Source organism: Melospiza melodia, chromosome 2, assembly GCF_035770615.1.
Source record: "Melospiza melodia melodia isolate bMelMel2 chromosome 2, bMelMel2.pri, whole genome shotgun sequence".
Classification (NCBI taxonomy): domain Eukaryota; kingdom Metazoa; phylum Chordata; class Aves; order Passeriformes; family Passerellidae; genus Melospiza; species Melospiza melodia.
The window spans coordinates 15,096,170-15,108,032 of record NC_086195.1 but is presented as its reverse complement, the minus strand read 5'-3'; the positions used below and the strand labels follow the sequence as shown (position 1 = coordinate 15,108,032).

The 11,863-nt window shown below is 45.3% G+C and overlaps 1 protein-coding gene across 1 annotated transcript in view; it reads left to right on the top strand.

The window, feature by feature from the left end:
• The first annotated feature begins 1,148 nt into the window (after positions 1-1,148).
• SMS (spermine synthase) overlaps positions 1,149-11,863 on the top strand; it is a 43,574-nt gene continuing 32,859 nt past the window's right edge. The window contains exon 1 of the mRNA XM_063182465.1: positions 1,149-1,286. Coding sequence (XP_063038535.1) covers positions 1,235-1,286 — 52 coding nt within the window. The 5' untranslated portion in view covers positions 1,149-1,234. The remainder of the gene's footprint in view (positions 1,287-11,863) is intronic.

Below are 11,863 nucleotides of genomic sequence, written 5' to 3'. Positions count from 1 at the left end.
AAAGTTATGGAAATAATCATGGTAGCACATTAGATTACACACTAGCAGTTACTTGTAAATATCTTAATTTAATTGTGGAATCATGTGAAACCATTGATGCCATGGCATTGTGCAAATCCACTCTCATTCATGCAATAAAATTAAAGGAATCTGCCAGCTGGCAAAGCTCCTAGTGACTGACAGAGCCAAACACCTAACCCTGTTCTGAGCACTGGTGAGGGCACACCCGGACTCCTGTGCCTGGTTCTGGGCCCCTCAATTCAGGACGGATGTTGAGGGGCTGGAGCATGGCCAGAGAAGTACAGTGGAGCTGGGGAAGGGTCTGGAGCACAAATCTGATGAGGAACAGCAGAAGAAGGTGGGGTTGTTAGGCCTGGAGAAAAGGAGACAGAGGTGACCTTATGCTCTCTACAATTCCCTGAGACTGTAGACGGATGGGGCTCGGTCTCTTCTGCCAGGCAGCCTGCAACAGGATGAGAGGACACAGTCTTTATCTGCACCTGGGGAGATTTAGGTTGGACATTAGGAGGAATTTCTTCACAGAAAGGTTAATGGAATGGGCTGCCCAGAGGGGTGGTGGAGTTACCATCCCTGGATGTTTTTTAAGGAAAGACTGGATGTGGCACTCAGTGCCATGGTCTAGTTGACATGGTGGTGGTCGGTCACAGGTTGGATTCGATATCTCAGACGTCTTTACCAGCCTAATTGATTCTGTGATGTTGTGATTCTGTGATCAGTCCCGTAGCTAACTACTGCTGAACACTATTTTTCTGGGCTTGTAACTGCACGTGATTAATGAAATTTGTGGCGTCAGCCCGCTGTTTTACAGTTATCCGTTATAAATAAAAAAGACTTTAAACAAAAGGCTTTAATGACTCCCTGGTCTGGTCCCTCTGCAGGGAGGGACAGCGGGGCCCCTCCGTGCCTACGGCGGGCAGCAGGTGACACACAGCAGCCCCACGGCTCTGGAACCGCTCCGGGGCCTCAGCGCCAGGCCTCTATTACGGGATTTCAGGGGGTGGCTGCGGGTCAGCCGCACCCCAAGGGCTCCCCGGGCACGCCGATCGGGGTCTCCGGGCCCGCCGCTTCCCCAGGCCCGCCCCGGCCCGCCCCGGCCCCGCCCCGCCGCGCTCCCCCCCCGGCGCCGCCGCAGCCCCGCGCATATAGGGCCGCTCCGCCGCTCGGGCCGCGCCGCCGCCGCCGCTCCAGGCATGGCACAGGGCTCTACCTCACTATGGCAGCAGCAGCGCGGCACAGCACCCTGGACTTCCTGCTCGGCGCCACAGGTAACCGGGCTGGAAGGCGGCGGGGGGCGCGCACCTTCCCCACCCCACTCGCCCCGCTGGGCGTCTCGCCGGGGCCGCCGAGGATGAGGCCCGCGCGGGCGCCGCCTCCCCCTCCGGCCCTTCCCCGGCGTTCCCGCCGTGCCGTGTCTGTCCCCGGTACCAGCCTCTGCCACTGGGCAGGCGGGCGGGCCGCTGCGGCCTCCTGCCCAGAGCCCGCCGCCGCGGGGGCTGCACCGCCTGGGGGGAGCCAGCGGAGCTGGGCCGGGCCGAGGCGGCCGTGCGGGTTCCCCCGCGGCGGCTCCGGGCGCCTCAGGGCGCGCTTTCTCCGCATGGGCAGCGGGCGGCAGGCGCCGAACCGCAGGGCCGGGGGCAGGGAGGCAGAGCCTGGCTCTTGGCGAGCGGCCGGGCCCGGGCGCCCCCACGGCCGCCCTGGCGCTGCGGCTGCCCCGCGCTTGAGGCGGGTGCGGGGAGCTGGGCTGGCGGCTGCCGCCGAGCGAGGCGGGAGTGCGGTGTCACTGCGGTGCTGCTCGAACCTGCTGGAGAACGCGGTTAGCGCTGGAGCGCCGGGCTGTGGCGGGGCCTGACTCCGCGGGTATCTGCAGGGGGCACGTTCGGGCCGGGAGCTGCGGCCACAACCACGTTTCCCGGCGGCCGAGCCCGGTGGGAAGGTTTGGTGGGGGAAGGGGGAGCTGCCGTGGGCGCCAAAGCGCCTCGCTGAGTGCCGGGCCAGGCCGCGGGCCCGGTGTGGCCTCCTGCACCCACCCCGGAGCCCGCCTGGCCCGTGTCGAACCCCTTTCTCCTGCCCAGTTTGGCGTGCAGGCACTTCCCTGCATCCTTGCAAAGACAAAGTCTTGTAAAAGCTTCGTTTAAGAAAGAGATTCCTGACCACAGGAGCTTTGCTGCGAGCTGTGCTCTTTGTGGCGTTGCTGCATGTGCACTTCGGAGAGCCGGGAGCAGGAAGGGGAAGGTGATGCTGCAGTAGTTCCCAGAGTGTGCTTTTGGATAGTGTACTGTGGTTTTCACGGTGAAAACCTTTCGGTTTCCCTTTTACACTGGGTTTTTTTCAGGGTGGGTTAGCCACTGTAATGGTGACCTAATGGCAAATTAGGTAGTGCTGCTATTTTCCTTGCACCTTGTCTGACTAATCTAGTATGAGCAGAATTGGTAAGCTAGACCAGTATAAAAACTAGTTTCAGAGAAACCAACCAGCCCCCACAATGGCTTCTTTGTCACCGTAGTTCTCTGAACAACCATGGGTTCAGGAGTTATAACAATGACTGACTTCTGCAGAAGGGTCGAAATTGCCGGGGATAAAGTAGATGCTTTACCTAGGGCTTATTTATTGAAAATAAGCTATAGGTATGTTAGATCCTCTGTGATATGAAAAGCAATGTTGTTAGAGAATGTGGTAAGGACCTTAACAATTACTTTGATTTTAGGTAGGCTTTTCCACTTGCCTTAACTTTTGAGGGCAATGTTTGCATCATTGTCTGACCAAGATGGATGTACCTGAGTGGGGATGGCTCGATGGACCCACTGTAGAAGTGTTGCTGTGTAGGTCAAAGGAAGGAAGAAGCATTCTTCTCTTCTTACCCTTGTCTCAGCAAAACAAATATCTTCAGTGAGACGTGAAGAACTTTCAGCAGTGACAGCTCAGTAGTTGGTTTGTACTTCTTATGTGAAATTTTCCCTCTCATCTAGTGTTTATGGTGCAAAGCTCAAAGGAGTCATCTAAATAGAAAAAACTGGTGAATGTGCATGTGTAGATTGTATCACAGGAGTTAAACCTTATAGCTCAATCATAGATTGTTAACTAATTGATGTTTTCTTTTCTCAAAATTAGGTGGTCAGACTTCTGAATGCTCTGGAATGCCATGAAAATAGCATTTAATAAAATTAAATGTGTGGTTTTGGACCTTCAGATCTTGTAAGGATAACATTTTTCTAGGTCTCAGCTAAAGCTGTTGCATCTTATGGAGAAAGCAGAATCTGTAAACTTGGTAAATGCGCAGTCCTTTTACCTCAAAACATTAGCTGTGTCCTTGTTTTTTACAAATGTGTATTTTTGTATAGGTATTAGTATAACAAAAGTTGCCAGCTTATCATGGGTGGGTTAAAAGGGGCCTTAAGTGTTCTCTACTTCCAAGTTCCCTGCCATGGGCAGCCACACCTTGGGCTAGGTCAGTTTACACTGAGCCACATCCAGCCTGGTGTTGAATACTTTCAGGGATGTGGTATCCACAGCTTCTCTGGGCAGTCCATCCCAATGCTTCACCCCTCAGAGCAAAGAATTTTTTCTTAACATCTAACCAAACCCTTTTCTCTTTCAGTTTGAAGCCATTCCTCCTTGTCACTCCAGGCTCTTTTTCAAAAGTTTCTCTTCATCTTTAAGCTCCCTTCAGGTACTGGAAAGCTGTGATTGGGTAATCTTCTTTTTCCATACTGAACTATCCCAATTCTCTCAGCCTTTCCTTGTAGGGGAGATTCTCCATCTCTCTGAACATCTTGAACTTGGTCATCTCTGGACTTGAACAGTTCCATGTCCTTCCTGTGCTGGGACCCCAGAGCTGGAGGCAGCACTGCAGGAGGGGTCTCACCAGGGCAGAGGGGCAGAATTCCCTTCCTCAGCCTGCTGCCCTCAGTGCTTTGGATGCAGCCCAGGACAGTGTTGGTTTTCTGGGCTGCACCTGCCTGTTGCTGGGTCATGTCCAGCCTCTCGCCCACCAGCACCCCAGGTCCTGCTGGGCAGGGCTGCTCTTGATCTGTTCATCCCCAGACTTTGTTGGTACCAGGAGTTGCCCAGACCTGGGTGCAGCCCCTTGCACTTGGTCTTGTTAAACCTCATGAGATTCCCACGAGCCACTTCTCAGGCTTGTCCAGATGTGTTTGGATGCCATCCCATCCTTCAGGTGTGTGAGCCATACCACTCTGCTTGGTGCCGTCTGTAACTGATCTCTTTGTGTCATTAATGAAGATACTAAATAACTGGTCCCAGTATGGAGCCCGGAGGGGAACTGCTTGTTACTGACGTCCACTGGAACTCTGAGCCACTGACCAGGACCCTCTGGATGTGACTGTCCAACGATTTAATTGTGCACCAAACAGTTCACCCACTGAGTCCAGCTCTCACCAATTTGAGAGAGGGACGTTGTGGGGGATTGTGTCAAAGGCTTTACACAAGTCCAGATAATGGCATCTGTGCTTTGTAGAAAAGTTGCACAATAATTTGTTTCATTGCAATGCATCTTCCAATAACTGTATATGGTAATTTTTTTTTTTTAAGAATCTGCTTGGTTCTGAGAGTCATTATACGTGGTTGAAATAATCTGTATATGTTTCTCACTGTTGACTTCTAGCATAGCAGCTATCCAAAGGCATCACTGTAATTGTCTACCATCAAGACTGCATAAAGGCTGAGATGTTAATAGTTCTCTGGGATCTGTTTATTACTTTGTTCTCTGGTATGTGTTCTTGTCTTTATCCTCAATCTTCTGAGGCTCTCTGTGGGTGAAGGATGGAGGCTCTTTGTCGCTGCAGGGACAAGATCCACAGGATACCACTCTGCATGAGGAAGATGGGATTTTGTCATGTGTTAATACTTGTGCAGCTGGTAGCAACTGCTTGTGCTGCAGAATGGTGTGGATTTGTTGGGTTGTTCTCACTGGCTGACTTCCTTGGCATGTCACAAACCCTTTCAATAACAGCCCCGGTTTCTTCAGGCCGTCCTGAGAGAGTATAGCACTGTGGAGCTTGTCATGTACATTCTTCAGGACTCAAATGTACTCAGCAAAAATAGTGAGACTGATAACTCTTATGTAGCCCTTTCTTAGTGTTTGCAGTCATCACTTCCATAAGGTTGTTGGAAATGCCAGCAATGTCAATTAAAATGTGGGTCTGGAGAGTTAGAGAAAACAGGTCCTCTTGTGTTGGTTTGAGATGGGGGTCACAGTATTGCTTTGGGAATGGGGTTGCATGAGATGATTAAAGCCATGTACTTCTGCTAAAAGCTGCCAGTTTGAAAAACAATCAGTAAATTTTTTGTGTACTACAAAAATCCATATGCTATTAAAAAAAGACCCTTTTGTCCATGTGCTGTCCTTGTCTTTTTTTTTGTGTACTACAAAAATCTATATACTATTAAGAAAAAGGTCCTTTTACCTGTCCTTGTAACTATTTCCTCTAATTAGGCGCCTCATTAGTTTTTTAGGAATAGTCAGTTAAAAATACAAGCAGGGGTGAGGTGAATCTTTCGATTAGCTGGTTAGCACAGCCTGAGTTTCAGTAATGGTATTCTCAAGAGCTGGTTAAGTTAGCAACTCAAGAGCTCAGCCCTTTGAGCAGAAGTATGTTACTTATCTGTGACCCTGGAGATAAACAGGCAGCTTTAGCAGGCAAACAGCATAGTGTTCCCTATCCTAAAATACAAGAAGACTATTTTAACATTTATAAAAATGGACACAGCTTGCTGGCCTTCTTTAATTTGGGCATAGAAAGCTTTAGTTGTGATCTTTTTGTTAGTCAGAAGAGAGGAATTTGAGGCTCCTCAATTTACTTTATTTGAGGACTTTATTATGAAGGTATTTACATATTTGATGCCTTATACCTGTACAGAGTTGATTTTAGATTTACTGTATGTTGTAAATCTGCTTGCACATGGGAGTTTTTCCATCCATGCATGAATTTGTCAACAAAGCTTAGTTTTCTTGGTTGTTGAGTATTGAACTGATGGATGTTCTTCAGATTTCTCTAAGGGGGTGGGAGGAGAGATAATATGAAGACTCTTGTGAGATTTGGGTTCTTTGCTTCAGAAAGGCAGATTAGGTGGAAATCAGTTTGAATTGTCTCCGTGTTTGCTGTTTGGGATTATTGCTGGGGGCATTATAAATAGTATATGGCACAAAGAGTTGTGCCTGTAGCACTGAGGGCCAGGGCACAGGTGAGTGAGCTGGTGATTACCTGAGCTGGCACAGTTATTGAAACCAATGCTTAGGAAGCTCTTGGGTGACTTGCACACTCTGGGGATGCTGGAGCTAGAGAGAGTGCAGCTAGGGCAATGCTTAAATTTAAGAAAAAGTTTAAGTGAATTTGTGCACATGATCTGATTTTCCTCAGATTCATGTTTTTAAGGAGCTATAAAGAAGGGAATGACCTTTTGTAGGCTGAGCATCCTCTGTTAGTAGCTTGCTTCCTGTCTGCTCAATTCTGACACTACAGGGGGGGAAAAATCTTAACTATCAGGTGTTCTGAGTTACCCTCCTAAATATTCTTTCAGTATTGAAGTTTTTTACTTAGACTATCAAATTGCTAAATATTTTAACTGAATGCAGTTAAAATAATATTTTCATTCCTGTCTTTGTTTAGATTGGAAGTCTTACTGTTCTTCATGGAGCAGTACTAAAGTTTTATGTGCTTATTTTTGGCTGTGTTGATCTAAACTTTTGAAGGGGGGGAAGACTTGAGTTTTAAACCTTTTAAAAGCTTTTTGTTGAGTTTCCTTACTTTAGAAATAGTTAAGAAAATGGTTTTCTGAAAGGGTAATCTCCTAGGAAGAGGAGTGTTTAGGAGAGCTAAATACTGTGGGTTGGGGGGTGCTGCATTGGCTCTTTCTTGCTGCTGTCTCTGAAATCTTTGTCCGAACTTCTGCCTGGGAAAACACTCAATGAGCTCAGTTGCTTGTGTTTTGAATTGTCTTGCTGTATTAAAGACAATTTGGAACTGGTGCTGGTTTGCTTTGTTTAGCAGATAATCAACAGTTCTAGATGTTGAATCATTGTTCATCCCATACAAAGTGTGGAAATAGCAGAGAATGCAGGAAGAGATGACTGGCATTGAAAACTTGATATTTTTATTGAAAACTTGTGGTTTCTTTCTCAAGTAAGTCAATCTTGTGTATGAAGGAGCAAGAAGATGACGAGTTCAGTATTAGTCCAAGCCTAAGATTATAAATAAAACTCATCAATAAAAGATTTGAGCACTTACCTGTATAGAGAGTTACTGTATAGTGATTTGATGATCTCTGGTAGGTGCTTTTGTTGCTGGATGTACTAGAGGTGCTAGGGCTTTGTTGTTTTGTTTTTTTTTTCTGTGAGACAGATTTTGCTTTTGTGGCTGGAGCTGGCTGCAGTTAGCTGTAAAAACAAGTATATTTGAACTTCTTGTGAGGGAGTGGTATCTCTGATCCTTGTAGCTAAATTTGACTGGTTCTGTCAAGCATTGGATTGTCTGAAGTGCTGAAACATCTGATTGCAGTGATAACATGCAGATGACAGGCTTATCTTCTTACCTTATTGATTTATGGTATGTGAACAAAATATGCTGACTCCTTAGCTATGACCTGTATGTGAAGACCATGTAAATAAGGCTTAGACAAGGCTCAGATGTCTCTGGAGCTTGCAGCTGTGTTATCAACCTTTGCTAAAGGTGTGTTTGCATGCAGTTGAGGAATGGGTCTGTTTGGGTTGTGTTTCCTTAGCAGCTCCATGAGTGGTGTGGGCTCAGCCGTGCCTTTGGGCTGTTGTGAGCTGAGCCCTGCAGGTCTCCACGCTCCAGTTGTGGCAGGCCTGGACCAGGAGCTGGCCTGCTGAGTGTCAGAGCACAAATGGGGCTTGTCAGGAGGTGTTAATGCAGGTATTAATAGCTTTCCATTTTTAGCAGTAACGACTGCTATGAACTCATTGCCTGCTTTTGTTGGTTTCTAGTTTTAAAGATTAAAATACTTTATGAGTGGAACTCTGAAAATGTAATTATCTGATTCTCCAGCATGATGTCAAGTTTTCAATGGCTGCTTGCTCAGACATGAAGGAACTGTCACCTGCAAAGGTGAAGGCTAATAGTGTGGGAGATGTTTGTTGTGAGGCTCATGGTTTGAGGCTGTAGAGCAAATTCTTGCTGGAAATTAAGGCTACTTTTGACACATCAGTATTTCCCATTTCAGATTTCTCTGACCATGCCTCTTAAATATCAAAATCCTTGAAAGGAGAGAAAAGTATATAGGACAAGTACCATGCATAATATTATTCTAGAAGATGGTCAGGTCATAGGTGATTAAAGTGACTTGAAAGATGTAAGTGACCAGAAGAGCTGATATTATTTGGGCATGCTGAGGTTCTGTTACCAAGTGTGTTTTCTCTACAGCTTTTTTTGTGTGGAAAGTCTGCAGGTATTTCAACAGATGCTGAGGTTTAAAATATGAACAGTCTTTGTATGCCAGTTGGTGGACTTCAGTTGTGTGTTACTGGGAGACAGATGAAGTTTAAGGCATTGAAACTGCAATTGTTGGTACTAAGGCTCAAGTGGAGGCCTGTGTTGTTTGGGATTTTTTTGTAGTTACCACAGAATTGCTTTGTGGTCTGTTGTGCACCTTTCCAGAAGATGGGCATATAAAAGTTAATTGTTGTAGGATGCCAATCATTACTAACTGCAATTAGATGCCAGATATAGGAGAATACTTTTAAAGCATATATTTTATTAAAACTGGAGAAAGAAATAATTTGTAAATGTCAGAGTGAATGGGGGAGGCTCTACTAGTGATTGAAAATATGGTGTACTTCCAGGCATGATGGTCTTCTAAAACTTTGCCAAAAACGAACAAGGGAAAACCCTTCTCACAGGTCTCTGTGGTGGATTTTTTAGTTTTCCATAATATATTGTTGTGCAGGAATCATCGGGAGTGAGCCTTCAGATATTGATGAATCCACAAGCAGAAGCACCCTATCTTTTCACAGTAAATTAGATTTTTTGATAGCCCTGATACAGCAAATCAAGAAGAGGAAGGGTGAAGGAATAACTTATTTTTTGTGTCTTTATTCCATTATGGAAGTGGATAGATTTCATAGGCCTGTATTTGCTGAAAATTTGAGATCTTCTGTGGAATTCTCCCTTGAAAGTGATTCGGGAGCTAATACCAAGGTGGTGGTAGTGCAGGGGAGGAGAGAGTGTTGAATTCTCCTTTTTGTAGCTGGGTATTGTTAATGCTTTGAGAGCTCACTGTGATCATGGTTGTTTTACCCACAATTTCCTAAAGGACCCTTGGATGCACAGACTGACTCCTGTTGGCTCTGGTGATCTCATGGAAGTGCCACTAAGTTCATGCACTTGCTGATGTGACACAGCATAGCATTTGTCCTTATTCACTATGTAGCTGGAAATCCTTAAAAACAGGAGTGGGGGAGGCATTCTGTGGAAACCTTTGGAAAAAGCAGCCTTCTACTGCTAACCTTGTGTAATACATAATGCAGTAGAGTGAGTGCACTAGGAAACTTGCTGATCTGTTTTCTTGTGAATGAATGAGTGGTAGATTACTATTTCCACCTGCTGCCCCCTTAAGCCTCATGCCATACATGATTTATTGACTTCTTGTCGAAGTCAACATAATGAGGATGGTCCTCATGGGTGCAAATTGATTGAAAGGAGTAATTTTAGTATAATTTTCTGCTTCCTGCTGTTTTCTTCTTTTGCAGAGCTGGCAAGGACAAAACAAAGGATTTTTCCTGTATGCGTATTCTGATAGGAGATTTTAAAACTTAATACCCAGAAGATGTATGTTGCTAGAGCCAGTTGTTATTCATTTGCATCTGTGAACATGTCAGGAAAAAGCCACCTGCTTTGTTCTGGGCAGTTATGAAAGCAGGGCTCTTGGGGTGTGCTTGGAGGGTGTACTTTCATTCTTGTGAGGCGTGGGGTTATCTTGTTGTTGGAGGACAAGGCTCACCTTAGGCAGCTGTTGGCATTCTGACTTTAGTTGAGCCTGTGATACTGCTCTGAAAACTTCTCCAGATGTCTGTTTAAACACCAGTGTGCCCTGCTCTCTCTTTTTCCATGCAGGCAGATCCTTTTAACTAGCACAAAATAATTACAATTCTTAAGTTTTCTAGTTCTAAGAAAAAGATTGCCATGCAGGAGTTGATGTCTAAGTGATAACAAGTTATCTGCAAATTATTATGTACTGCTCTACCTGGTCACATACAATGGAGAGGGGGACCTACGAGGAGGAGGCAGCTGTTGATTTTCCATGAACTGTTGTGACTTTTAGCTTTTTTTTTGGGTTTTTATTTCTGTTTTCTCAAATGCTAAAAAAATCTAGGACATACAAAATACATGGGAGCCTGAAGCTTCTCCCTAGCTCTGGGTTTTTAAAGCTTATGAACAATTTGCTCACCAAACATCTCTGCAAACCTCTTAATTTTGCAATTTTTTCATGGTTGAGATTGAGATACAATATTGGCATTGGGAAAACGCCTTGAATCAGTCTGTGGATGAGATTCCCTGTACTCCTGTGAGCCTGAGGACACTGTTTCCAGTAAGAGGTGGTGGTGGAGGGGCTGCCAGTTCGACTGTGGTGAGCTCAGTGCCAGAGCAGTCAGGTGTGCAGCTGTAGCAGGTTGGAGGCACCCCCTCCTGCTGCTCTTCTTGAGCTGCCCCTGCACCTCAGCTGCCCAGAAATGAATCTCTTCTGTCAGGTGTTCCCTTTGTCACTTGTACATGGTGCCCTCCCACCCTGTCTCTGTATTCCCTTTTCGATTTTTGAATAACGGGAGTTGATAGGCAGGGTGCCTGTGTGCAAGGATATCAGACTTGCAAAGCACAAGGATTTATTATGTTGAAACAACCTAAACAGCTCTGAACTGAAACAGTGTGCCAGCACTTCAGGTTGCTATTTACTCTTAGCATATTCTGCATCTTGATTCCTAATGTATGCTAACTCTTTCATGTATTCTTAATGAAACACTTAGTTTGATTTGTTTTCTTCACCTTTCTCTACTGAATATTTAGCTGCCAGGGGAAAATTCATCAGTTTCTGAATCATATATAAGTGCTTTAATGTGTTTTATTGTTTTGGTTATGCTATATTCTCAATTGCTAGAAGAAATGATTGAAAATCAGGGTAAGAAAAGTTTGAAGTTGGAAGTGGGGTGTTTTCAATGAGAATTAATCTGTTCCCACAGTTTACTGAAGTTTTGTTAATTGTAGGTCATGAAGAAATCTTAATCCAGAATATTTTTAGAGGTGATCTGGCTCAATAGCAAATGATTCCAATGCTGAGCTCAAGTGTCAGGGTGGAACTGATGCATGAGGCCAGACTTGGTGCTCATAGCAACTCTGCTCTCATGTTCACAGATTACTGTCAATTACTGACTACTTTGCTGCTCAAATTCAGAGGAACATCTGCAACTGCTGCAAGTCTTCTCCTCAGATGTGCTGGGGTTCAAAAATGTTCTGGCTAAACTAGGCATTAACTCTCTTGAAAAATACATATATTTCAAATCCAGTACATAGTGGGTTTTGTTCCTGTTCTCTAAAGTTGACACTCTGGGCATTTTTCATTACTTCTGGCAAATAATTATCAAATGTCTAAATCGGTATTTTATACTTGGTATCCAGAGTTTGTTTCTTTTGTTCCTGAATAACCAAAAATGTAATGACTACTTGAATAAACATTTAGATGTAGATTCAAAGGTGCTCCTGTTATTTGAATCACCATCGTCCTATTTGCTTATCAGTGCTTGATAAGAGCATATCTGAGCTTGGAGTGAGGTGGTGACAAGTGGATTTGAGTGAGATATCCTGAGATCACTGAA